The following is a 26,650-nucleotide window of genomic DNA, read 5'->3' as shown; positions in this document are numbered from 1 at the left end:
TCTAATTCTGTAGTAAACTGCTCCATCTTAATTTTTATTTTTCACTCCACATTCTTGAACATGTTAACTATCATTACTTTAAAGTCCTTATTGGCTAGCTCCAATGTCTAGATTATGCATAAATCTGTTTCTGTTGTGTTTTCCTCTCTAGACAGATAAGAGTGAGGGTTTATCACCTTAATCCGAAGAGTGAGCCAGGCTGAGGCTTAGTTGTGGTTTTGAAAAGGCTTGATCTGTATCTGGTTCACCCTATTCCTAAAGTATAGGCTTTCTAGGGCTTCTGACTGTAAGCCTGTTGGGCTCACCTTTACTCTGAGGATGTAGCCTTTTGTGTTCCCAGCTGATGAGGGTACAGTCTTGTATGAAACTCCCCACGTTAAGCAGAAGCTGGATATCGACACCTGTGCACCTTTGCTGCACAAAGCCATCAAACTGGTACTGGAACAGTGCTCCAGTGTTTTGCTTAATTCTCTGGAGCATTTCATCACCATCTTGTGAGCTCTTTCTATGCTTCAGGGTGATTTTTAAAATTCTATACCAGCATTTTTAGATATTTTTTTTCATTGGAGACTTGGCCCGATTACTGGAAATGGAAATTTTTGTTTCTCATCATATGTTATGTGATTATTTTCACTGCGTTGGAAAACTAAAATTTAATGTGCTCAGATCAGTCTGTCTTTTACATTATACCAGCTTGATTTTGTGCTATTCTTAGGAAAGTTTTCAGCTTTTCAAAATTATATTGTATTTCTGTTTTTAACATTTAGCTATTTAATGTGTCAGAATTTATTTTTGTAAATAGTGTAAAGTTAGGATTTAACTATTTTCCTTTAAAATGGGGAGCCAGTTGTTCGAATATTACTGATTAGGCAAGGAGTCAGCAAACTGTAGCCAATCCATTTTTGTTAATAATTTTGTTAAAAAAAATTGGAACATGGCCATGCCCATTTGATTCCATATTGCCTATGACTTCTTTAGTGTTACATCAGCATTGTTGAGTGGTTGCAACAGAAACTATATGGCCCACAAAGCCTAAAATACTTCCTGGTCATTTAAGAAAAAGTTTATCAACCCGTGTGTTAGACCATACTTTTTTAATTGGTCTGAATTTTTATGTTAGCATGTACTAAGTATTTCTTAACTATTTCTAGATTCTTTTCTATTTCTTTATTGTTATTTATTACTAAGAACTTCTTATATTCTTTCATTGTCACTTGTAGCTTTTTACTAATGTATTTTGTTGGCCTTGAAGATACAATTTGTTTAGTCAGGTATAATGAGGTATAATTTGCATACAGTAAGATTTACACTTTTATGAACTTTGACAAATGTATACAGCCATGTAACTTTCATAGTCAAGATAGAGGGCATTTTCATCACTCTTAAAAAGTTTCTTCCTGCCCATTTGTCCATCTCTTCTCCTCACCATTAAGCCCTGGCAACTGCTCATCTGTTTTCTGTCCCTGTACAGTTTTTGTCTCTTCCAGAATGTCATATAAATGGAATCACCCACTAAGTAGTCTTTGAAGCCTGGATTCTTAAACTTAGTGTAATATATTTGAGATGTGTCCATGTTATTTGCATGTGTGGTCATTCCTCTTTATTGCTAAGTAGGATTTCCTTATGTCCATTCACTGGTTGATGGACATTTGGGTTGAATCCTGTTTTTGGCAATTATGAATAAAGACAGTAGGAACACTTGCATACAAGATATTATCTGGACATACCTGTTTTTATTTTGGGGGGCAGATATCTAGGAACAGGATTGTTGGGTCATATGTTGAAATAAATGTGTGTTTAACTGTATAAGAAACTGCAAATTGTTTTCACTTCGCTTTCCAGTGTGGCTGTACCTATTTTTGTTTGTTCCCACCATCAGTGTGTGAGAGTTGCAGGTGCTTTGCATCCACACGAGCACTTAGTTATCTCCAGTTGTGTTTTTTAATTTTAGTGATTCTAATGGATTTGGCATTATGGTTTTAATTCCTAGTTAATTTACTTCTTAGTACATATTCTTAATGACTTCATGATGTTGAACATCCTTCTCTGTGCTACTTACCATCTGTATATCTGTATATTTGGTGAAGTGTCCAAATCTTTTGCCTGTTTTAAAAAATTGGATTGTTTGTTTTCTTATGGTTGACTCATGAGACTTTTTTGTATGTTCTGGATGCTTAGTGCTTTATCACATATGCTATTGCAGGCATATTCTCCCAGTGTGTGACTTATCTTTTTATTTCTTAACAGTGTCTTGAAAAGAACAAAAGTTTTTAATTTTGGTGAAGTCCTCTTTTACCAGTTTTTTCTTTTTATGTTTTGTATTATTTTGTGGTTTTTGCTGTGTAACCAATTACCACAAGCTTAAGACAACATATGTAAGACAACATAAAGTTATTATCTCACACTTTCTGTGGGGCTGGAATCCAAGTTAGCTAGATCCTCTGCCCAGGGTCACGCCAAACTGAAATCAAGGTTCTGGCTAGGCCGTGCTGCTTTCTGCAGCTCAGTGTCCTCTTCCCAGCTCATGTGGTGTTTGGTTGAATCCAGTTTCTTATAATTGTAGGACATAGGTTGGTCATCAGCTAATGGCTGTTTTCAGCTCCTAGAGGCTGCCCACCATTTCCTGCCACATGGCCTTCTCCACAGCATGGCAGTTCGCCTCTTAAAGAACAAGAGAGTATCTGCTGCGGTTTCAGATCTCTCTGACTTGTCTCATCTCTGAGCTCTGAAGCCTTGTTTCAGAGGGCTTACCAGAATAGGTCAGGGTGTGTGCACTAGGAGGGAAACTCCAAGAAAATCCTAGGAGGCTGACAGGATTCTTCCTACCACATTGTACTTTTTTGTTTTCTGAGAGATCTTTGCTCACTCCAAAGTTGTGAAGATTTTTCTGATTTCTTTTAGAAGGTTAATAGTTTTAGACCTGTGGTCCATTGCATGTACAAATGCATTTATTTATTTACTGTGGTAAGATATAATTCATGTACCATAAAGTTCACCCTTGAAATGTACATATCCATGATTTTTTGTATATTGCAAAATGGCACAACCACTTTACTTTAATTCTAGAACTTTTTCGTTACACACAAAAAAAACCCTGAATCCATTAGCAGTCACTCCACTTCCTTTCCCCCCGACTTGGCAACCACTAATCTAATTTCTGACTCTATGGATTTGCCTATCCTAGATGTTTTGTATCAGTGGAGTCATGCAATATATGCACTTTTGTGTCTGACTTTTTCACTAATCGTGATGTTTGCACAATTCACCCGTGTTGTAGCATGTACCAGTGCTTCAGTTCCTTTTTATAGCTGAATAATACCCCATTGTATACATAGACCACATTTATTTTTCCTTTCATCAGTTGATGGACATTGGGGTTTTCTACTTTTTGACTATTATAAATAATGCTGCTGTGAACTTTTTTTTAACTGACCTGTTTGAAATAAAGTCCTAACATCATGGCCCTTTACCCCTAAGTTCTTCAGTGTGCCTCTTCCAAGTACAAGGACATCCTTTTCCAATACCACAGTGTAATTATCACATTTAAGAACTTACTCATTGTTTTAATATTGTTATCTAATATACAATCTGTATTCAAATTTTGCTGATTTAATTAGTGGTTTTAAACATTTTAAACACTTAAATTTTTTTATTGAGGTGAAATTCATTTAACATAAAATTAACCATTTAATGTGGATAATTTGTTGGCATTCATAAAATTAAGTAGAAAGTGTTTTCTCCTCTTCTATTGTGGAAGAGATTGGCATTAATTTTTCTTTAAATGCCTGGTGGGATTCTCTAGTGAAACCTTCTGGCCAGGAGATTTTCTGTTCAGAAACCTTTTAATTATGGATTCAGTTTTTTAAATGATTTCAGTAGTACTCAAGTTATCTGTTTCATCTTGGTTGGGTTTTGGTAGTTTATGGTTTTTGAGGAATTGGTCCGTTTTTTGTAAGTTGTCCAGTTTGTGAGGACGAAGTTGTTTGTAGTGTTCCCTTAGTATGCTCTCACTGTCTGCAGGGCCTGCAGCGGTATCCCTTTCCTTCCTGATCCCGCTGACACATGTCTTTTCTCTTTTTATCTCGGTCAGTCTCTAGAGCTTTATCTATTTTATTGATTTATTTTTAAAACCAGCTTTTTGTGTCTTTTTTTTTTTCTGTTTTCATTTTTATTGATTTCTGTTCTTTATTTCCTACCTTCTGCTTGCTTTGGGGTTTTTTTCTTCTTTTTCTAGTTTCTTGAAGTAGGAAATTAGATTACTGATTTGAGTTCTTTCTTCTTTTCTAATGTAAACTTAGCAGTGTAAATTTCCCTCTCGGCATCTGTGCCCCATAAATCTTGATGTGTTGTATTTACAGTTTAATTCATTTCTATGTATTTTTAAATTTTCTCTTGAGACTTCCTGTTTGACCCACACATTATTTAGAAGTGGTTCTTTAGTTTCCAAGTGTCTGGATATTTTCCTGTTATCTTTCTGTTGTTGATTTGTAGTTTGATTCCACTATCGTTAAAGAACATGCTCTATAATTTTAATCCTTTAAATTTGTTGAGGTTTATTTTATGGCCCAGGATATGGTCTTTCTTGATGGGTGTTCAGTGAGCACTTGAAAAAAAAAATTATTCTGCTGTTTTTGAGTGTAGTGTTTTCTCTCTGTCTCTGTCTCTCTCTATATGTATATCAGTTAGACCCTGTTGATTGATCTTACTGTTCACTTTTTCTGTATCCTTGCTGATTTTCCATATAGAGTTTTACTCATTGCAGGGATAGGGCATTAATGTCTTGAAGTATTATTGTGGCTTGGCTATTTCAGTTTTCTCATTTCATCTCTATCAGTTTTTGTTTCTTACATTCAAGGCTCTGTTGTTTGGTGAACACACATGTAGAATTGTTATGTCTTCCTGGTGGATTGATCCTTTAATCATTATGTAATGACTGTCTTTATCTCTAGCTATTTTCTTTGCTCTGAAGTCTATTTACTGGATAGTAATATAGCCACACTCCTTTTTTTTCTTTTTTTAATTGAAGTATAGTCAATTACAATGTGTCAGTCTCTGGTGTACAGCACAATGTCCCAGTCATGCATATACATACATATATTCATTTTCATATTTTTTCCATGAAAGGTTATTACAAGATATTGAACATAGTTCCCTGTGCTATACAAAAGAGACTTTTTAAAAAATCTATTTTTATATATAGTGGCTAACATTTGTAAATCTCCCAGTTTATTTTTTAATTAATATTTGCACAACCTATCTTTTTTCAGCCTTTTACATTTAGCCTACTTGTGTCTTTGTATTTGAAGACAATTTCTTATTGACAGCATATTGTTGGGTCTTTTGTTAATCCACTCTGCCAGTTTTTTGTGCCCATCTCAGCCTAGTGATGCTGTCCTAGGAATGCCTGGGGGCACTCACCTGGCTATTGTTGTGGCTGGACGGACCAGCCCTTGGGATTCTTACTATGATTGCAAGATGAACCTCAGCAAGAAGCATCAGAGAACCTTGAAAAAACAAGGTTTTTTACTGCTTGCAGGTCCTGGCACAGCGTGCCTTGGGCCACACATCGAGGTCACGGGGAGATAGATGGGGGGGCCGTCGGTTAGCCCTGGGCCTTTATTGGGGTTGAGGGTGAGCTGCCTAGGGTTTCGTGGGTTCACTCCTTATTGGTGAATTTAAAACACAAGAGCAGGAGTGAAAGTGCACTAAGGGAAAAGCAGGGTCACTCGAATGACCTAGGTCATCCAGGGCTTTCTAAGAGGGGAACTTTACGGAGGGGTGGCCTGGCTCTTTAGTTGTGTGGCTGGCAATGTGTTTATTCAAGATTGATGTCTTTGAAATGGATGCCTCAGCAATCAAAAGCTTAACGTCAGGCGCTTACATTAAAATGAAAAAAGACTCAATTGTCAGGTACTTACCGCTACAGCCACTCTCTGTTAACTGGTGGATTTAGAGCATTTATATTAAAGGTAATTATTAATATGTTGGGCTTAGGTCTGCCATTGTGTTGTTTTCTGTATATTTCTTCCATTTCTCTTTTCTTAATTCCCTGTGATTTCTTTGAATATTTTTAATTCCATTTTGATTTACTCACAATGCCTGAGTATATTGCTTTATACAGTTTGCTTAGGTGCTGCTCTGGGTGTTACCTTGTACACATATAAATTATCCCAGCCTAATGTTAACTGTGTTACCAGGTCAAGTGAAGTATAGAAACTTTATTTCCATTTAGGTCCCTTTTCCTTCCCCGGTTTTTAAATATATTTCCTCTAAATGGGGCTGCCCTATTTTAGTAAAACTGGGAGTCCGTATGCTTGTCTTTTATCTGTCATACTTACTGAATTATGAGTTCTAATAGTTCTTCATAACTTCTAATGGTTGTCTTATATTCTTCATAGAGTTTATATCTTCCACAGAAGTGACTCTTTCTTCCCTTTCTTTCTTGTATATATACCTTTTATTTGTTTTTATCTTATTGCCAGGCAAAAAGTTGAGTCCATTTTTCCTGTTTTTCAGCATCAGCAGTGATTCTGTACCTTTTCATTTCGCCCGTGTAAAATAAGAGCTTTACCCTTCTCCTCTGCCTCTAAGCTTTTGTGATGCAGTCTGAGTATTTGAAGTCTAAATTTTTATCTGACCACCCATGATTTTCACTTTTTTATATGATCTGTCTTTAGGTCCTGTCTGACTGCAGCTCCGGCTCTCCCCCCTCACTCCACCTGCTCTGGCCATAGTGACCTTTTTGCTTGTCCTTCAGCACATCAGGCCTGCTTCTGTCCCAGGCCTTTGCATTTGTTGTTCCTCTGCCTGAAATGCTTTGCTGTCTCACCTTCTGAAAGGTCACATTCTCACTAAGACCTTCCCTGACCACCCCTTTAAAGTTATAATCCATCCCCTCATCAGGTCTTCCCATCATCTTCCCTGCTTGATTTTCTTACAGCACTTATGACCATCTAATGTACTATTTCATCTATTCACTGGTTTATGGTCTGTTTCTCTTTATTAGAATATAAATTGCATGGAGGTAAGAGTTTTTCTGTATTTTGTTTACTGTTTTATTCCTGGTGCTCAGAACAGAGCCTGGCATAGTTAGGTATTCAGTAAGTGTTAATTTAAATAAGTAACCTTCATCTATTTAGCATTTTCTTTCTTCAGGTTGGAACTATCAGGCCAAAGGATGCCTTTTTTTAAAAATAGTTCTTTGTACTTTTTGCCGTGCAACTTTATTTGCTTTTTTATTTATTTACACCAGGTAATACTTTGCATATGGTTTAACATTCAAGCAGGATAAAAGAATTTGTGTTGAAAAGTATTCCTCCCACTTCTATACTCAGCCACACATTCCTCTCCTCAAAAGCCATTAGCTTTGTCACCTTCCTGACAGTCCTTACAGAGATACTCCCATAAGGCTTTCTAAAAAGTTGACAAAATATTTTATAATTGCGTGTCCAGAACAGTTCCTGTTTGCATCTACTGCTTAATGCTTCTCAGCAGGCAGTGTCTACCATTTTTGAGTGAATGTTAGTTTTATGCTAGCCGCTAAGGGAGTGATAAAATGAAATATTATTTTGCCCATACTCTTGAAGTTCAGAATCTAACTGGGGTGGGAAAGTGTCTACACTTGTAAAGTAACACAGGATTTAAAAAGATCAAGATGATACGTGTGAAATGTCATGAACATTGAATAATTAATTGCTGAATGAAGTCTAAGTGACAGAAATGAAAATTAGTTCACCAAAGCAGAGAGTACATTTATCAGGAAAGACTACATTGGCTTTGGACAATCTAAGAAGAGTGTAGAGGTAAAGGGGTATATTATACCTCTGTGTGTGTACCAATGTGATATTTAAAGTCCTACTAGGAATATATTTTAGTGCCAGGAGATTTGCAAAGAGGAATAACAAAGCCTTATCTTGCGCAGGAGAGACTATATATGCTTATGGTAAAGGCAGTGAGAGGACTTGCTGTGAAGAAGTATCAGACGCAGTAGGGATTTGGAGAGAGATCATAGGCATTTGGAGAAATCAAGAAAATGTTTACAGGGAACTCATCACGATGGAGCTTGAAAGATAAATAATAAAAAGCATAAAAGGTTAACACAGTGGAATACTCTAGCACAGGCGTTGGCAAACTGCAGCCCTCAGGCTGACCACCTATTTTTGTGAATAAAATTTTATTGGAACATAGCTATACCCACTCATTTATGCATTGTCTATGACCACTTTCAGACTGTAGTGGCAGAGTTGAGCAGTTGAAACAGACCACATGTTCTGCAGAGCCTAAAATATTTATCGTCTGGTCCTTTACAGAACGTGTGCTGCTCCTTCCAAGTAGATAGTCTATAGATGGGAAAGCATTACTGATAACTATTAAAGAAATGAAAATGATATAGTTATTATAGCTGGAGGAGGGAGTCGGTAATAGAAGGGTGGGTGGTTACAGAGGAGGTTAGCCTTAAAGGAATTTAATAGGGAGACCATTATTAATAAAGAAGAAGTGAAGGGCCTCTGTAGGCTGGGACAGTAGTTCAGTTAGGTGCAGATGTGGCTTGCCCTTAATCATACTTTTTTAATCTTTTCCCCACTGTAGCCAAGAAGGATCAGGAAGGTGGAGAAGAAAAGAAATCTGTGCAAAAGAAAAAAGTGAAAGAGTTGAAAGTGTTGGATTCAAAGACGGCCCAGAATCTCTGTGAGTAGCTCGGCAACACCAGTGATCTGAAATATGAAGGACTTCTTCTAAGAGCTTAATTCTAGTGGATCCAGGGTCCTTGACGTGAAACTTTTATTTGTCGAGTTCCTCCTATAGGCCTGGCTTTGCATAGTGAATTTCTGGTATCTTGTCCAGTCCCTTAAATAGCGCTGCAGGATTGTTAGTATCTAGTTTTATGGCAAGGAGATAAAGGCTGGGGCTTTCTGGAATTTGCGTAGTCATGTAGCGGGTAAGACAGGTCTGGGAGTTGAACCTCAGATTTTCTTATTTCAGAGCCCTTACTATTTCCATTGCATCCACAGAAAATGTCACACAGTTATAGCCACTGCACATTTCCTTCTTTCTCACTTTCTTTTAAGTATTTCCTTTAAAGGCAGGCACTGGCTTGACTTCAGTTAAATCTAAAGTAATTTTGTGGTTTAGTATAAATAATGTAAATCCTGTACTTCTCAGAGTAGGATCAGTAACTTCAAAGAGTTCTGTTCGGAACTCGCTGCCTATACTGATAACTGGCGGTAAATCTCGGATCAGAAACTCCTCTGCAGAGCTGATATAGGTAGTATTTAATGATCAGGATGAATGTTCATTTTTTTGTTCAACTGTTGATCTCCCTACTTTATGCTGATTTAAATAGTTGTTCATCAAACATTTGAGCATCTGCCAGGTTTCAGGCTCTATTAGGCACATACTCGACACGTGTTCAGAGATGAAAGGGTATATATTCCATAAAACCCACTCACAATTCAGTGACATGGCTGTTGTCCCCATTTTTCCAAATGAAAAAGTTCAGATGTTTTGACTTGGCCAAGGTCACAAGTAAGGAGCACACATACCCACAGGTAAAGTCAGTCATACAAATAAGAGCAGTAAGCCTTTACATTATTCTTGACTGTACAATCTTAGATCATTGACAACAAATAGTACTAAATAGTGTGTGTAGGTAAGTCCGTTTATGGAAACTAAAGTGATGTGAGACAGTTCCACTTCGCAGGATCCTCTCCAGGTACCTAAAAATGAGCAGTTGTTATGTTAGAAAATGCTACAAGACTGAGGGGTAGTATATTGGTTATTTACAGTTGAGTGATATCAGTATGGGAAACAGAATTCAGGAAAGGAATTGAGACTAGGATGGTCTAGGAGATGTAATTTAGTGATTGAGAAATTATTAAGTGCCCCTTTTGTGGTGGGGCCACAAAGCTGACTAAGGCATAGTCACTATCCTCATGAACCATGTCTGGTGGAGACAGAAAAGTGCGAAGTGGTAAATAGCACAGACTGACAAGTGCTGCGATGGGGGTGTGCTAGGATGCTCATGAGAGCGCTAGGAAAGGGGCATCTAAATCAAGTGGGGAGAGTATCAGAGGAAGTGCATCCCAGAGGTCATTCTAAAGGAAGCACTGCGTCAACTGAGCTGAACAAACTGTTGACAAGGAATTAAGTGAAGGGTGAGGGCTTGCTTGCTTCCAGCAGAGGGACCAGCACGGATGAAGGCACGAGGCCATGAGGTAAGACTGTGCGGTTCAGGAACTGCAGGTGGTTGCGTACAGCTGAGTAAAGGCCATGTGCGGGGCAGGGGTGGTTGAAGAAACTTGCAAGAAATAGAGGCTAGATCATAAAGAACTCAGGTAGGCTTAGGCTAGGAAATATATATTTTATCCTGAAAGCTGTGGAAGTTATTGAAGGGATTTCAATCAGGCAGGTGAGTGAAAAAAGCCTGTAATTTGGCGACTTTGGCAGTGATTTTGAGGCTGGATTGCTCAGGTAAGGGAAGACTAGTCAGAAAGATGTGTTACATTTTTGCTTCAAACAAGTGATCAGGGCCTGAAACTAAAATTGTAAGAATGAATAGGAAGATAGAAGATATTTAGAAGATGGAATTAATGGAACTTAGTGATTGACTGAGGGGATAAAGGAGATGTTGTCTATAGAGAGTGGTACCATTTACTGAAATAGGAAAATCCAGCAGGAACAGATTCTGTCTGTCTTCTGTGAGAGAAGTGGTGGGTGGTAGACATGAGTGAGAGGTGATAGGATGGAGGGCAGAAATGACTGCCTTAATTTTAGGATAGAATTTAAGGTTCTTGTGGAATTCCTCCAAAAGGATGGTGCATTAGGTATTTGGGTATAGAAATCAGGAGGAATGTCTGGCTGGAGATAAGAATTTAAGAGATACCATATGAGTCTGAGCTGAAGCCATGAATTTGCTTTGAAGGCTATTAATATTTAGGGGGCAGGTAATAAAAAGGGGAGACCTCAAAGGAAGCTGGAGAGGAGCAGCAAGAAAAGTAGTCTGACATAGCCCTAAGAAGTGGGAGCAGTAAGGTAAAATCAGGACAGGACAAGTATCTTTCGGATCTGGCGTTAGGAAAGTCGGTGGCCTTGGCAAGAATAATTTCAGTATAGCATTGGGGTTAAGAACAGAGGCTCTGGAATCCATTTGTATTTAAATCCTGGCTCCAGACGTTACTCACAGTGCGGCCTTGGATGGGTAGCTTAACTGCTTTTAAAGAATGTTAGTTTGTTTCTGTCAAATGTGGCTGATAATACAAACTTACATGGATATTATAAACAGGGTTAAATGAGATCAGGTATGTAGACGGTTTTAAGATACTAAGTCTTACATGGAGTGCTAGGTCTTACTCAACAAATGATTGTGATGTGTTCATTGACTTTGTGGGGACAGAAGAATTAATGAGAACTGTGGAAGTGAGAATAGACAATTACATTTTATTTTTAGAATGTTATAAAGTGAAAGAAAGAAGGAAATTGGGTCAGGGAGGGTTTTTTTTTTAAAGACAGGAAGAAGTTGATTGTATATATACTTACCCTTGGTACCTTTGGGGGATTGGTTCTAAGACCTCTGTGGACACCCGAATCTACCGGTACGTGAGTTCCTTATGTACAATGGTGTAGACAGTCGGCCCTCTGTATCCATGGTGCGGAGCGCTAACTGGATATGCTGGAGGAAGAGGACGTTAGGGCAACTGTTCTACTGAAACATGGAAAAGAAATGTTATGTGGACACAGCTCTGATAAGCTTACAGAAGTGCTGGCACAAGTTTTCCTCTAAATAATTCCAATATAGTCTAGACTCAAGCCTTTTGTGGTCTGAGGCCAACTGAGAGCCCTCAGTGCTCAGTTTATAAGTGGCATAAGAGAGAGCTTAGCAAGTAACTTGACCAGTGGCTTCAGTTTTCCTTAATTAAAACAAATGGGGAAGGGGTGGGACCATTGAGAGAAAGGGGTATTTTATGTGGTGGAGCTGCCAGGAGAGCGTGGCCCAGGGACACACAGAAGGATTACTAGGCACAATGAGCCTCCCCCCCCCCGCCCCCCCCCCCCAATCCCTGGTGCCACTACAGATTCATAGAATGTGACCTGCAGGGTTTTCACTAGCACTGTTCACCAGCCCGGGTGTGAGAGGAGAGGTGAGATGGCTGGATTAACCAGGGACTAGAAGGTGAAGGAAACAAGAGAGTAGGGACAGTAGTAATAATAGAGAGGCAGTGAAATGGAGAAGGCAGAGTAGAACTGAGACATTCAGAGAAAACGGACTTGTCATCTCTCTCGCACGAGGGAGAGTGCGTGCGCTCCGATGAGGTTGAAGAGTCAGTGTAGAGATTAATGAGGGAGCTGGAAGGACAGGAAGTGCTGGGTAGGGAATGGGATTTGGTAGTTAGGATCAGAGCATTTCAGGACAGGGGCAGCTCTGAGGATGGAGTCATGAGAGTGAGGAACTGAAATAGAGCTGGCTGAACATCTTTGATGTATATAGACAGATCAAAGACTTCCTGTCAGCAGAGGCAAGGAGTCATGGTGTTTGCAGAATGTGAGGCGTGGAACTGTGGCTGGTGTGTGACATCAGTGTGGGGATTGATGGGAGAGAAAGCTGGGGGGTGGGAACCTTAAAACACTGGGCTCAGGAACATGCATCCTAACTATATAGGCAATGCAGAGTTAGTGGAGGTTTCTGACCGACTTTCAAAGATCACTCCTAGGAAGATTGTCCAGCGTAGGTTTGTAGGATGGGCTGGAAAGGGGAAGAGACTCAAAAGGACATGTCTTTTTATCTCCTCTCCTGGCAGCCATCTTTTTGGGTTCCTTCCGCATGCCCTATCAAGAGATTAAGAATGTCATCCTGGAGGTGAATGAGGCTGTTCTGACAGAGTCTATGATCCAGGTAAGAAGCAAGGTCATTATGGAGCTGGCCCTTTGCATCGTTGTACACTAGCTTTGTCTCCTCTGTGCTTACACGATAAGGATGCTTTAAGCATTGTTGGCTTAAAGAATGCTGGCTTTGGATAAGCTTCCATCTCTCTGAGGATCAGGTTATTTCTGGTATATTTTTCAGAAGTCCTGCCACGGCCCCCCACCCCTAGCCCATGTTTCCTTCCGAGTGGTCCTTGGGCAGAGTGAGGGACTTGACTGGAGGCTCGAGCTGTCAGCTCATCCCCCTCAAACTGAGACAGTCCCTTCTCCCTTTCAGAACCTCATTAAGCAGATGCCAGAGCCAGAGCAGTTAAAAATGCTTTCTGAACTGAAGGACGAATATGATGATCTGGCTGAGTCGGAGCAGTTCGGTGTGGTGGTGAGTGAGGCCTGTGACACAGGCTCTTCTGTGACCCCTTGCTCCCCTCCTCCCTCCGGGGCACTTGCTCCTGGCCTCTTACCTATTTTGAACCCATCTTTCTTTCTTTCTCCTCCCTGCTTGGGAACTCAGATCCTGTACAATGCCGTGCAGCTCAAGCCTGTACCTTTTTCTGCCTTTCCTCTCTCTCTGTTGACTGTAATGGAACTGCTGGTCTCCCCCAGATGGGCGCTGTGCCCCGCCTGCAGCCTCGCCTCAACGCCATCCTCTTCAGGCTGCAGTTCAGCGAGCAAGTGGAGAACATCAAGCCAGAGATTGTCTCTGTGACTGCCGCGTGTGAGGAGTTGCGGAAGAGCGAGAACTTCTCTAGCCTCCTGGAGATTACCTTGCTTGTCGGAAACTATATGAATGCTGGCTCCAGGAATGCTGGTGCTTTCGGCTTCAACATCAGCTTCCTCTGTAAGGTGAGCGGGGGTTAGAGCGGGACCACAGAAGGGAAGGCTGTGGCCTCTAGGAGCCCAGCGTGGGAACCCTCTATCGGCCTGACGTGTCAACCTTGGCGTGTCAGGACTCGTCCTTTCTCCTCTTCCCCACCAGCTTCGAGACACCAAGTCCACAGATCAGAAGATGACGTTACTGCATTTCTTGGCTGAGTTGTGTGAGAATGACTACCCCGATGTCCTCAAGTTTCCCGATGAGCTTGCCCACGTGGAGAAAGCCAGCCGAGGTGAGGCAGATTGGGGTGCAGCTAGAAGGTGGTTCCAAGCCCCAGAAATCCCTGCGTGGGGTAGGGAAAGAAGACATAGTCCAAGTTGTAGATTATTTCCAGTTCAGACAATTTTAAGTGGGAATGGGAGACAGTATAGGCATGATGTCCAAGCCCCAGGGAGGAGGAGTGTCAGGCAGAAGAGGGTTCTCCGTGTACAGAAGCGGGAAGCACTCTTTCCCTTCCTAGGGAAACTCCAAACGCCAGAAAACATCTGGAGCAAAGGCAGGTATATTTAGTTTGTCAATGGTTTTTCTCATTCAGAAAGCATAGGAAGGATTAACAAAAACCAGACCTCACCGTCCTGGAACGAGGCAAAGAAAAAGCAGCATTCGGTACAAATGGGAACAGATTTCTGCCCTGCCTCTATATTTCTGTGTATGTCTCCTTCCTCCCAAACCCTGTTCTCAAAAATCAGTAAGACCAAGATCCCAGGGGATTTCAGATTCTTATTAAAATAAATGAAGCCTCTCTTCTCATCTTAGAACCGTACAGCTTGTGGGGGCTGGAGGTTTAAACGTCAGGTGATTTACCGTTTCACTGGAAGGATGTGTGAAACAATTAGTACGTAGGAGAACCGGAAGAGTTACGTATCAGCCGTACAGACTGGAGCTGTGCCCTGAGGACAGAGTAAGGGTCTGGAGATTGGAGGTCATGAGCTCTGGCTGTCTGTTTTTGTGTCTAGTTTCTGCCGAAAACTTGCAAAAGAACCTAGATCAGATGAAGAAACAAATTTCTGATGTGGAACGTGACATTCAGAATTTCCCAGCTGCCACAGATGAGAGAGACAAGTTTGTTGAAAAAATGACCATATCCTTTCTTAAAGGGAGGGAATTGCCCCTAGGAAAGGAAAGAACTTCCCGTGGGGAGAAGGCAGGATAGATCTGAGGATGTATAATTTTTCCCTCTTTAAAAAAATTTCACTAAATGCATAGTTGTTGAAAACATTCTCATTGTTGTGGTTTGCATTACAAACCATGTATATAAACTAAAAGTCTCCCTTGAGACCCTGCCCTGTGCCCAATCTACACACACACAGTCCCTTTTCCCCCTTCCCTTCCCAAAGGTAACCACTGCCACAGACTTCTTTCTAAATTTGCACCCTAATGAGTTTTAAAAATTGCATTGTATTGTTTTAGCACATAATACTTCTTGGCCCTGTTTCCGTAGCAGTATATGCAGAATAGTCTCTCTTTAAATTGCCACCTCCTACTCTGTAGGCATACCATAGTTCATGGTTTACCCTGCCCCTGTTTCAGCTATTTAGATCGCTTCTGATTTTTGCTAATATACACAGTGCTGTGTTGAGCATCCTTGTGCATGCCAGCGCACATCTCTGAGTGCTCCTCTGGGCTAGAGAAGGGGTCTGCTTCTTGGTGTTGTTTCTTTACTCCTTGGCCACACAGCTTTGTGAAGGACGCCCAGGAGCAGTATAACAAGCTGCGGCTGATGCACTCCAACATGGAGACCCTCTACAGGGAGCTGGGCGACTACTTCCTCTTTGACCCCAAGAAGGTGTCTGTGGAAGAATTCTTCATGGATCTGCACAACTTTAAGAATATGTTTGTGGTAAGCAAGGGATACCTGCCCACTGAAGCTCTCTTGGACATTCCTCACTTTCCTCTGGGTTCATGGTGGTGGGTGGCGGGTGTGCACATGTGTGAGTGCTTATGTACCCACGTGTTCATGTCTCCCCCCGCAGCAAGCAGTCAAGGAGAACCAGAAGCGGCGGGAGACAGAAGAAAAGATGCGGCGAGCAAAACTAGCCAAGGAGAAGGCAGAGAAGGAGCGGCTGGAGAAGCAGCAGAAGAGAGAGCAGCTCATAGACATGAATGCTGGTAAGGAGTGAAGGCGAAGGGCCGAGGGGTTGAGACATAAACATCTGGAAGGCTTCTCTGTCTAGAGGCCAGAGAACAGCTCATGTCTGAGCTCAGCTCCTGGCAAATGATTGTTGGCAACCTCCTCCGTCAAGATCCTGAGGCTGGACTTTACCTCCAGCTCCGTTTCGTGCACATTCCAGCGCTCCACTCTCAGTCCTTCCGTCTCCGTGCCGGTTCCTGCACTGTGTCTCGTCTCCCCGGTGATGCGCTGGTGCTGTAACGCGCACTCTTCCCTTCCTGTCCAGTAGTTCCCCTGGCCGGTTTGCGTACCCTCTGCTGTATCATTTGTTCTTCTCCCCAAAATGTTTTCCTGGCCCTGCTCCTGTCTTTTAATGGTGGCTTGCCTTCTCTTTCTGCTTGTTTCACTAAGAATTGTGTCCCCAGTGCCTCAGCACAGTTGTGCATCTATCAGATTGAATTTCTGGAAAGAGGGCAAGGGAGCTGGCCACCCTTCTCTTTCTTCGGCAGAATCTCTGTTTCACTCCCAGAAGCATGTCTTTGTTGAAACATATGGCCTCAATTACTGGCCCTCTGTTTTCTGTTTCTGCTTCTTTCCTGCTGCCGATTCCCTGCCCCCCTCTGGCTGCTGTCTCTGGGGGCAGTGGAAATCCAGCGTACGTTCTGCACGGCCCTAAGCTGATGCCACCCTTCTGGAACCTGAGGGGCTATGAGCCATCTAAGTAAAGAGGTTCTCAGGGCTGCCGGGTCTGGCTTTGGTGAGCACCAGAGGCCAGAGCTGCTCTAACACTGTTCTTCCCGGGGACTTGTTTTTGGCAGCTTCTGCTGTGGTACGATCAGGGACCTGAAGCAGCAGGACAGCCTGCGTTTTCCTTTACACTTTTCTGGGAAGCATTTCCCCTGCTCTTACTCCAGTTGTATATGAGCCACAAACTTTGCTCTAGTAATGCTATTGAAGCCCACACCAAGTGTCCCTTACCTTTCCGTATTTTCTCCAGGCCTCTAGGGTTTGTCCTCAATTACTGTCTAGGACATAATAGGGAAAGGAGGAGGCCAACTGATTTGTGGGACAAGGGCAGCACACAGACATCAGGTGGTGTAGGGGGAGCGTGGTCCATGTCCCCAGGGCAAGCAAATGAGGTTGGAATGTAGGTCAGCTGCACCGGTAACGCTCAGCCAGCAGATGGCGCTGGGAGCAGTGAGCCCAGCCCCCTGGCCAGCAGCCTGCTTCCTCCTTGGGATTTCACAGTTTCAGATTTCACCACCCTGAGCTGTTGCCATAGAAACGGAGCCAGGCTGGAATAGGGATTCTACATTAACTGTTTGTATTCCAGCCAGGAAGCTCCTGTTAGATGCAGAGCTAAGGTCAGGAAGATGCAGCCACTGGGGGCAGTACTTAAGTGAAATGCATTCTAGAATAGTGGTCTCTTACTCTTTCCTCAGCCCTCCTCTGGTACTGGAACCAGGCTCACCTCCAGAGCTTTATGTAAATTGGTGTGAAACAGTTTAGGATAAAGAGAGAGTGGTATAGTTCCTCATTAATGTCATAATCTCAGTCTCTGCTTATCCCGGTCTTGGAGTTGGGCAGTTCTGCAATTCTTTGTGCTTGTCCTGGTGGGGATGGGAAGGGAGGGCACTGCAGGAAAATACTTGACAGTCTGCAGTGGCTAGTGGGTAATGAAGCCTTTTGTTTTAACTATTTTCAAACAAACAAGTAAACGTGGGCTGTGAGGCTTGAGGTCGAGCCCCCCAGACACTGGGGACGAGGGCAGGCCGTGCAGTAGCCATGCATTTTGTGTGGGGGTCAACTCACAAATGCTGCTGGGGCTGAAGAGCTTACCTCTCCATCTCTGTCCACGGCAGAGGGCGATGAGACGGGCGTGATGGACAGTCTCCTGGAAGCCCTGCAGTCAGGCGCAGCGTTCCGGCGGAAGAGAGGACCCCGTCAGGGAGGTAAGCAGATGGAGCCGGGCCTGAGTGCCCAAGGCCGTGAGGCCTCTCTGCTCTCGGTCCTGCTTGTCTTGGGCTAAAGGGCAGGCAGTGATGTTCTGAGGGGTTAGAAACCTCCCCACAGTTCTCCCCACATGTAGAATGGATAACCTAGCCCTCTTCCCCCGATGTTAGAAAGTACTGACTTGGAGAACTAGGGCCTGAGGGACTGACAATAGGCATTACATGTGGTTATTCCTGCATGTCCCCCCAGTCTTGAAGCCAAAATGTAGAATAAGCAAATTAGTATGCGGGACACAGATCTGGTAGGTGTTTGCAGGCGTGAACAAAAACTGATGTAAACTCAAAACTGTACATCAGATGTAGGAAATACAAAGGAAAAGTAAGTCGAAAGTCCTTCCTCTCAACTTCACAAGCAGGAGAGAGTATGGTAGAAAGGGCAGAACCCTGGAGAGAAGGCCAGGCGTCCTTACCCTCAGGTAGGCGTCTCAGCGGACAGGCCGTGACTGAGGATGGCCTTCCTCTCCCGTGCACTCAGCCTCCACGGTCCGTGCCTTCCCCATTGGCTCCCCCACCACCTCCTCTCTCGGCCTTCAGAAGATTTAAGTGGATTTTGTTGAGCCAGAGCCTCTAAGAAGAATTACGGGGAGAGGAGGACAGATGATCCAGGCATTAGTATGGGGAAGGATCAACAGATAAATTGCCTTTGAGGGAAGTGTGTAGTGGCCGAGTGACTGGTCCAGCAGAAGGTATGGCCAGAGCTGCCCCTCCTGGCCTGCACCACTGAGTGCAGTGGGGCTAGGAATGGTGGCTTCTTTCCTAGGCTGAAGGGTGAGAACTACAGAAAAGGCAGCGTTAAAAGGTTCTGCTCCTGAGGTAAAGCTACATTCCCTGGTCCCTGGCTCGTGTAGTCTGTGGGCCGATGCAGTTTGCTGTGAGCAGTGCTCAGCTCGCAGTACAGTGATACCTGCAGGGCCTCTGGTACCTGTCACAGCCCGGAAGGGGGGCTTTATGACCAAAGGTAGAGATTACGCCAACCCACACACACCTGGTGTCCTGGCCCCAAGGTAGATCACTCTGCGGTTCGTACTGAATGGCTAGCTGCCTGTTTCTCCCCAGAGGGAAGTTCCCGTCTAAGGGCTCTTCTGTATGACTTCAGAACCTTCCCTAAACAGCAGAGCCCCCAGTTAGAACTCTTAACCTATTTTCTTGCACAGTCTGAGTGCAGGCTTTCTAGAAGGGAGGAGGTGGGTTTGCTGGACTTGGATCTTTCTGGGATGGAGTACTTGGTCTTATAGACCCAGGTTTGGCTAGAGTATGAGGCTGGTAGTATTTTTGTGTTTAGGCTGTAGTGATTCTTGCGACATTGTTCCTCCCCACCATATAAGGTGATGTCAGTGGCCTGACATTAAGCATTTCTAGACAAACAAAAGTACATTGCCTCTCCCCGTTTTCCTCTATCCTCTCAGCTCAGTGCCAGCCAGCATCAGACTTTTGGTGGGGAATTCCCTTCCAAGCTTTTTCCTTTGGAACTAAACCAGAATCCCAGATGCTTCCTGGACACAGGCAGCCAGACTTCAGTGGCTTCCCTCTGCCGGGGAGGCCCCATTCTCTACTTCTTCCCTAGTGGGAAACCAGGACTGACAGCAGGGAAAGCAGGGGTTGTGGTAGACCCAAAGCTTCCAGCAGAGGACTTGAATTGGTCAAAGTACTGTTGCCCAGTGCAAGAGGGACTAGGACGAGACTTTGCCTAGGAGATACTGAAGCAAAAAGAAGGTAAAAATGACAACTGCATACTTTTAAAATTGGCTCCATCCTGTAACCTTATCTTTCTGGGTTCACAGAACACACCTAAGCATCTGGGAAGGTCTCGCGGGAGATATTTCTAGTTACTCTGGTAATTCCCATGTATACTCACTTCCTAGAAGGTGACGCGGCCTTACTCTAAACTTAGACAGAAGGCCAGGCATCACGTTCGGTGTAAAACGCATAGGACTAGGTAGGGATCAAAAGCCCTGAAGTCAGATCTCACTGCCGCTGTCTAGAGGACCTTAGACAGGTTTCTGAGGCTCAGTGTCCTCTCGTCTAAAATGAGAGTTGAGCTAGAATGGGCTCAAGGATCCCTTACGGCTAGATTTTTTTTTTTTTTTTTTTGGTACAGCGACAGTACAATTGAGAAGAAAAGAAAGAGACTAGACCTAAAAGGCCTCTGAGAGTGTTAAACTTTGAAGGCCCTGGTGGCCGTGCGTGGGTTTCCTTCAGTGGCCGCTGGACGGATCTGGGCCACCCCTGGCTGGGCTGTCTCTGTTCCTGCTTTGAGCCAAGGAACTGCAGCGCCGGGTGCCTCACAGCCCTCCTCGGCCCCAGAGAGGCAGTTGTCCACAGCCAAAGACACTAGCCTTTTCCCTAGGATTTAAAGGAATGTTAAAAAAAAAAAAAAATCCTTCTGGTCTCTGGAGACCTGAGGGAGTGACGAGTTATACAAAGACCCATTGAGGAGTTGGAAGAGGAGTTCCTATCAGGGCGGGTTCATTAAAAGTGACAGAGCGCTGTGGTCTGCCGGGTTGGGGAGAACAGTGCTTCGAGTGTCCAGGGGAAGAATCCATGTGATTGTGTCACAGCTACTATTTCAGGCTGTTGATTGAGTCAGCTTGTGGTTTTAATGACTCAACTTTATGTCCATATCTGAATTGTGGCTTCTGATACACAAGGCCATCTGCTCCCTGAGATAAAAGTCAAGGGAAGAAAGAAATTCCTCTCTCGCCCTCGCCCTCTCCCCGCCTCTAAGCCCCACCTTCAGTAACAGAGCCTTACAGCTGGGAAGGACTCCCGACACCCCACGTGATTGGCACCTCACCTGCAGGTAACAGGACTTAAGACCCAGATAAGGTCTTGCTCAGAGCTAGCCAGTGCTTGGGCTACAGTTCTGGCTCTTTTTTGTGAATCCAAGTCTGGGCTCCTCTCCCCTCCCAGGTAAGTACAATGGACCCCTGAAGTAGGCACTGTAGTTTTCATTTATCAGCTTAGCTGCTCTGGTCACAAGCTGAGTTACTTTTCCCTCAGAAACAACATCATAACCAACATCATAACCATCCTGTCCCCACCAGGGGGGTGCCAGGGCTCCCTAGTACAGCTGGTCTGTCTACAACTCAGAGATCTACTAAGTCAGTGGTTTTCAACCACTGCCAAACAGATGCCTCAGCATTCTGGCTTAGTCTGATTGGATAGTGACTCAAGCTCTGAAAGCTCCCCATGTGCTTCTGACCAAATTGAAATTTCCTAGCCCCTGACCTCAGCCAATCCAAGAACTGCCTAAAAGCAGCCACTTTAATTGACCAAAGCACCACGAACTCTACAACCCCTCCCACTAGTTTTTTCTAAATTGGTTTAGAATTTAAATTCTAAGTTGTTTTGAATGTCGCTCCCCAAAGTAACGAAAGCCCTCGTCTCCACTCTCAGAGGGTGGGAGCAAAATATGATCTAAAAGCTCGTCTGGGTTTGGAAGTGATTAATACAGATTCTTATGATGAAAGAAATGAAAACGAGAAACCTGGGTAACTAATCACTGTTTCCATAAAGAATGTGAGAAAACTGATAATGCAACAACGAAAAAATTATTCTCAGCAGTTTTAAATAAAGTTCTGGTTGGGGTTTTAAGGCTATGATTCATGACATGAAACGCATACTTTCTGGCCTGGGCAGGAAAATGAAGGTTTAAGGCAGGTGGGGCCCCTCTCCTCTCTCCCCTCAAAGAGCACTTCATTACTACTCCCTGCTGTTTTATAGCTGTATTTTCTGAAATCATTACCCATTGTCTAATTCTCCATGACTGTTAGAGGCCTGATTTGCCTGGTGCTTTTATCCAGCCCCATGAATCTGCCCTCAAGAGAGCTTTGACCAGTGTCTCAAGACACTCCCTTTTCTCCAGTTTGTGGGGCTGTTACTCTCTCAAGAGTTGGTGACCCTCCTTGGTCCCGTACTGTCAGACTCCGTACCTTCTGTGGCTGCTTGGCAGTAGGCTTCACAAGTACTGCCACTGTGGCGCTGAAGGCAGAGCAGCATTCCTTGATTCTGTGGGTTCTGTTCCCACTTCCAGCAAGAGCTTTCTCGCTTCTGATTCTGACCTGAGGACCACATCAGGTCCAGCCCTCGTATACCTACTTTCTAGGCTTAAAAGAAAAATTATAATCTTTTCCCACTTACAATCCACTCTTTCTTTTTCCCCCAGTCTTAGTTTTCATGAAGTATAACGATCAGAAACGTTTGAAATCTAGGAAACTGTAGAGACATAGTTGATTAGGTGCAACTGGCGTCTTCATTTAGAAGAAACCAGAGAGAAGCAGCTGCAGACACTTCACACTTGAACCCTGACTTTTCCCATGTTGTCTACGTGTTCAAGACCCAGGGTTCTTTTTCCTGGGGTCCAGAAGCAGAAATTGTTTCAACACGTACTTACCCCTTGAGTGAGTCTCTCTGTCACACACACACAGTTGTAATATTTTCTCAGCTGCTGGTGCCTGAATTCAAAGGAGCAGCAAAATTATAATCAATCCACTGCCTTTCTGGACATGAGAAGTAGGGCCCTAGCAAAGGGAGTATTTCAAAAAAAAGAGCAGAAACTAAGAAGGTTTTGCTGGAGGGACTAGGAGGGCAAACAGGAGACTATCCTGGTCACACTCCGAGGGGCCCCTTTTCCTCCCTCGTCGGTCACCGAGGCAGCATTACGTTTCTCATCCAGGGAGCGGTTTGCATAACACCGGAGTCTCGGTCACACACCTTCTACTGGTAACCAGATGAGCCCTGTGCCTGCCAGCCAGGCCTTCACTGTTCTTTCTCCCCTTATTAGACAATCCCTTGTGTCCCTGGGAGGAGGAGGAGGAGGAGGAGGAGGAGGAGGAGACCTATAAATTGGTAACCTGTGGGCATGCCGTGTGCTCCCTGCTGACCCGTGGGTAGCCTCTACCGTGTGCACACAGTAGCTCTGGGTCACATTTCTGCAGAGAGGCTGGCAGCCCTGGTGAAGACCTGGGCCCTCTGACCCTGTTTGGCTTCTGCCCCATCTAAAGCTTTTTGCTGGTCTCCAAACAGCGAAGGTGTCCTGGGCGCTTTGTTCACTGGCTCCCCTGGACCTCTTCCATCCTGCTCGTGTCCCCCGGGGGCGCTGCCCTGCGGTCACAGTGCTGGCCTTCCCGCCGCTGTCCCCGCTGCCTCTGTCCCCGCCGCTGTCCGGCTCAGGGATTGCTTTCTCCATGCAGCTCTCCTATGACCCAGCAAGCTGGGTTTTTCTTTTTAAGCTGAGATATAAATCACATGCCTAAAATTCACCCTTTTAAAGTACACAATTTCGTATTTTTTTTTAGTATATTCACAAGTTGTGCATCCATCACCACTGCCTAATTCCAGAACATTTCATCACCCCCAAACAGAAACCCCACACCCACTAGCAGTCACTCCATCTCCCCTCCCCCAGCCCCTGGCAGCCACTCATCTACTTGCTGTCTGTATGGATTTGCCCATTCTAGACATTTCACAGAAATGGAATTACAGCACCTATGGCCTTTGTGTCCAGCTTCCTTCACCCCAGGCAGGTGGCTCTCTGTGTATCTGCCATCTCCCAGGCCGCTCATAGAGCGTGGGAAGAGGCGGACAACGTGAGGTGCATAAGGTCCTGAGGAACCGCCTCCTTGTTGTGGACGCTGGGGTCGTAAATCTGGATTCCATAAATGAATACAAGGGTCTTGGGGACAACTCCCAGCACTTAGGACAGAAACTCGGGGATTGATTGGTTCTTCTCTTCCTATTTAGGATGACAACTGGGGCTTCATAATCCCTTAGCCCACCAGGCTAAGATTTCTTTGTAGGGGCCCTCCTCGCAGTCCTTGACCCCAGCTCTGCCCGGACACACCTTTCATTACCCCTCCCCCTACACACACCCACACACACACACACACACTGCACACCTTGTAGGGCTCTTGGCACTGGCTCACAGCTGCTGCCTGCAGAGGCGGGAAGGAGCTGGGCAGGTGGGCGGGGCCGCTGCCCCTCCTTGCAGAAGTCCTCCAGGCAGCTGCTGAAGGCCCTCCTCTGCTTGGGACAGTCCGACCCAGGGCTGACTGAGTGGATTTGGCCTAGGAGCTTCCTGGGAATGGCCAAGAAAACAAAAATGATCCCTGTTTACTAAGCTCAAGTCTGTTTAATTCCAACAGCCCTTTGATGAGAGAAGAGGTTTTGAGTACCTTGTCTCCCTTTAACTTACATTGCTAATACTTGAACCCCGTTCTGTCTGTCTAGCTGTAGTCACACTTTTTTGTACTATTTTCACACAGGAAACTAAGTGTGAGGCTTGGTCTCCTGCCTGCACCACGTTCTCTCACACTCCCCCTACCCCAACCCGCCCAAGCAATCCACCTGCTTTTGGATCTCTTCCCCTCCTTCAGACATGAGGGCCTCTGTGAGCAGGACGGGGCTGCCACATGTGCATGGCTTCTGGCTGAGTCCCTGCCTCAGTCTGAGAGGGATGCGAAACCGACCTTCCGTGGATGCATCTCTCGCGTCTTCTCTTGCAGCCAACAGGCGGCCCGGCTGTGCCGTCAGGTCCCTGGTAGCCTCGGATGTGCTCAGTGAGGACACCGTCATCTCTGATCCTGTTCCTGCCAAGGTGCCCAGGAAGAGGGAGGAAGTCCCCACCATCCTTGAGGAAACCAAGGAGCTGCTCGGCCGCGCAAGCTGAGCTGGGTCCTGCGGCCACGGCAGCGCTGCAGTGGAGCCCAGGCTGTCCCGCCCTGAGCACGTGCCTGACGGTCCGGAGACACTCCTGTGGTGGCCGCCCCCACCACCCCGGCCCTGTCTCTCTCTCCAGCCTGCTGCTCTCTGTACATCACACACAGCTTCAGCTGCCTGGGGCCGGAAGGAAGGGCAGCGTGCGGGCCTGAGCCAGCCTGGCCAGCCCTGGCTCTCGTGTTACCAAAGCAGGCTCCGTGTTTGCTGCCTTAACCCCAAGTGTCTCCTCTGCTCTGTGGCCTCGTCTCAGACAAGGCCCTGCCTGATTCTCAGTCCCTGCCTTTCGAGGGGGCTTCTCCCTAGGTCAGTCTTGCTGGATCTGTGCTTTTCTTTTATGTGTCCTCTGACCCTGAGAAGGAACAGCATGGGCTTGTGAACCTTTGGGCTCCGTCCCTCTTTTCATCGCTGTCACCCTGCTCTGCTCTTCCCTCCCTGGCTCTTGTTCATTACTAGTGGTGTGGCATAGGGAGCTGCTTCCAAGGAAGTAGGGAGCAAGCCCCCCTCTTACCCCAGCTTTTGGGAAACACCTCCCAAAACAAAAAGACCCGTATCCCTTTATCTGTCCCCCTGTGGCCGAGGCCAGAGCCTGTGCGTGGGCAGAGACGGGGAAACTCACCCGCGCCTGCTGCCCGCCCTTCATGCCCTCGCCTCTTGGGACCCTCTGCACCAGCCCCAGGCTACCCTGGCCCTCCCCACGCCCTCCCCAGAGTTCATCTGGAGGATGCGCTGTACTGTCACCACCCCAACACCTCACCTTCTGTCTCCAAGGAAATGGGAGGTGGAGCCTCCTGGCTGAGAAATTGTTTTGCAAATCGATCTATTTTTATATGAATTTTTTTTTAAGCAAAACTAACTCTTCCTTACCCCCTTCTCCTCCATAATGTAAGAGGCTTCGATGGCAGGTTCCAGAGTCCCTGGGATTTCTCCTCACAAGCCTCCATCCTGAACAAGCCCCTGGACCGACCTCCACCTCAGCTCTCAAGCCTCTGGGCCCTTGTGGCCAGTGCAGATTCTCTCCCAGCATCTGATTCTGGGGAGGAGGAAGCTCTCCTGGTTGAGCTGGACCAGGCCTAAGAGTAGTGGGAACCCTGAGACCACAGAGTTTCTATAAATTTAATATATTTATCAAGCCAAATGTGCAAATGCTAACTGGACACTCTTAACAGTGGGCCCAGGACGTGCCTCTACCCTGCCCTCTTCTCAGCAGTGGGCAGGCCAAACTCTTTGGCGGCCCCAGTCACAAGAAGCTCAGATTCTCTAGCTCGAGGTGACACTTAGCCCTCCCTGTGCTCCTTTCAGCTCCCCACCTCCAGGTAGGGAGCAGGAATGGCATGGGTAGGGCTTGGCCCTGAATCGCAGTTGTTAGAGTAAGGAGGGGAACTCAGGAGAGCTGAGGGCACCTGCAGGGAGGCCGTGAGGCCAGTAAAGAGGGTTCTGGTTCCCAGAGCCTGTGTGGGAAGGGGCAACAGCAGCTCCTTGGAACTATTTCTGGGAGGACTGTGATGCAGGGGGCTACTGCTCCCTTAGGTCCCCTCCTCCCTGCCAACATCTAGGGCTTTGACCCTTTCTTTTTTAATCTACTTTTGCTAAGATGCATTTAATTAAAAAAAAAAAGGGACAAAATGCAAACCTATTTCCCTCGCCTCCTGGGCTTCTGGGATGTGGATGTCATCACCTCCGGTTTTGTAGGGTTTGTTTCCAACTGTTAATAAAGCATTGAAACAGTACTGCCTTACAGCTTCCTTTGTGAATTTCTCAGCTACTTTCTTTTCACTCTCATCCAGGCTCCTCCACTCTTGTCCTGCCTCAGGTCCCTGACTCACTTGACAAATCATCAGGTTCTGGCACCTTCACATGCCAGACACCATAGTTGGGTGCAGGGCTAGAACTGATCAATACATAGTGGCTTCTGCCCTGCCATTTGTAGGGTCTCAGTTCAGCCCCCCTGCCCTTCCCAATTGCAGCCTCTTGGCTTGGAAACCTTTTCTTCAATTCAGTTCTGGGTCCCCATGACCCCAG

The 26,650-nt window shown here is 45.2% G+C and overlaps 1 protein-coding gene across 1 annotated transcript; it reads left to right on the top strand.

Moving 5' to 3' along the window:
- Positions 1-8,547: 8,547 nt before the first annotated feature.
- Positions 8,548-26,358, top strand: LOC135318495 (protein diaphanous homolog 1-like). The gene is made up of 10 exons (XM_064484394.1): positions 8,548-8,688; positions 12,795-12,889; positions 13,196-13,297; positions 13,522-13,761; positions 13,895-14,024; positions 14,749-14,874; positions 15,469-15,632; positions 15,766-15,901; positions 17,765-17,854; positions 24,418-26,358. The coding sequence occupies exons 2-10, from the start codon at positions 12,818-12,820 to the stop codon at positions 24,579-24,581; spliced, it is 1,224 nt and encodes a 407-aa protein (XP_064340464.1). The 5' UTR covers positions 8,548-8,688; positions 12,795-12,817; the 3' UTR covers positions 24,582-26,358.
- Positions 26,359-26,650: the final 292 nt, after the last annotated feature.

This window comes from Camelus dromedarius, chromosome 3 (assembly GCF_036321535.1).
Source record: "Camelus dromedarius isolate mCamDro1 chromosome 3, mCamDro1.pat, whole genome shotgun sequence".
NCBI lineage: Eukaryota > Metazoa > Chordata > Mammalia > Artiodactyla > Camelidae > Camelus > Camelus dromedarius.
This window is presented reverse-complemented; position numbering and strand designations above follow the sequence as displayed.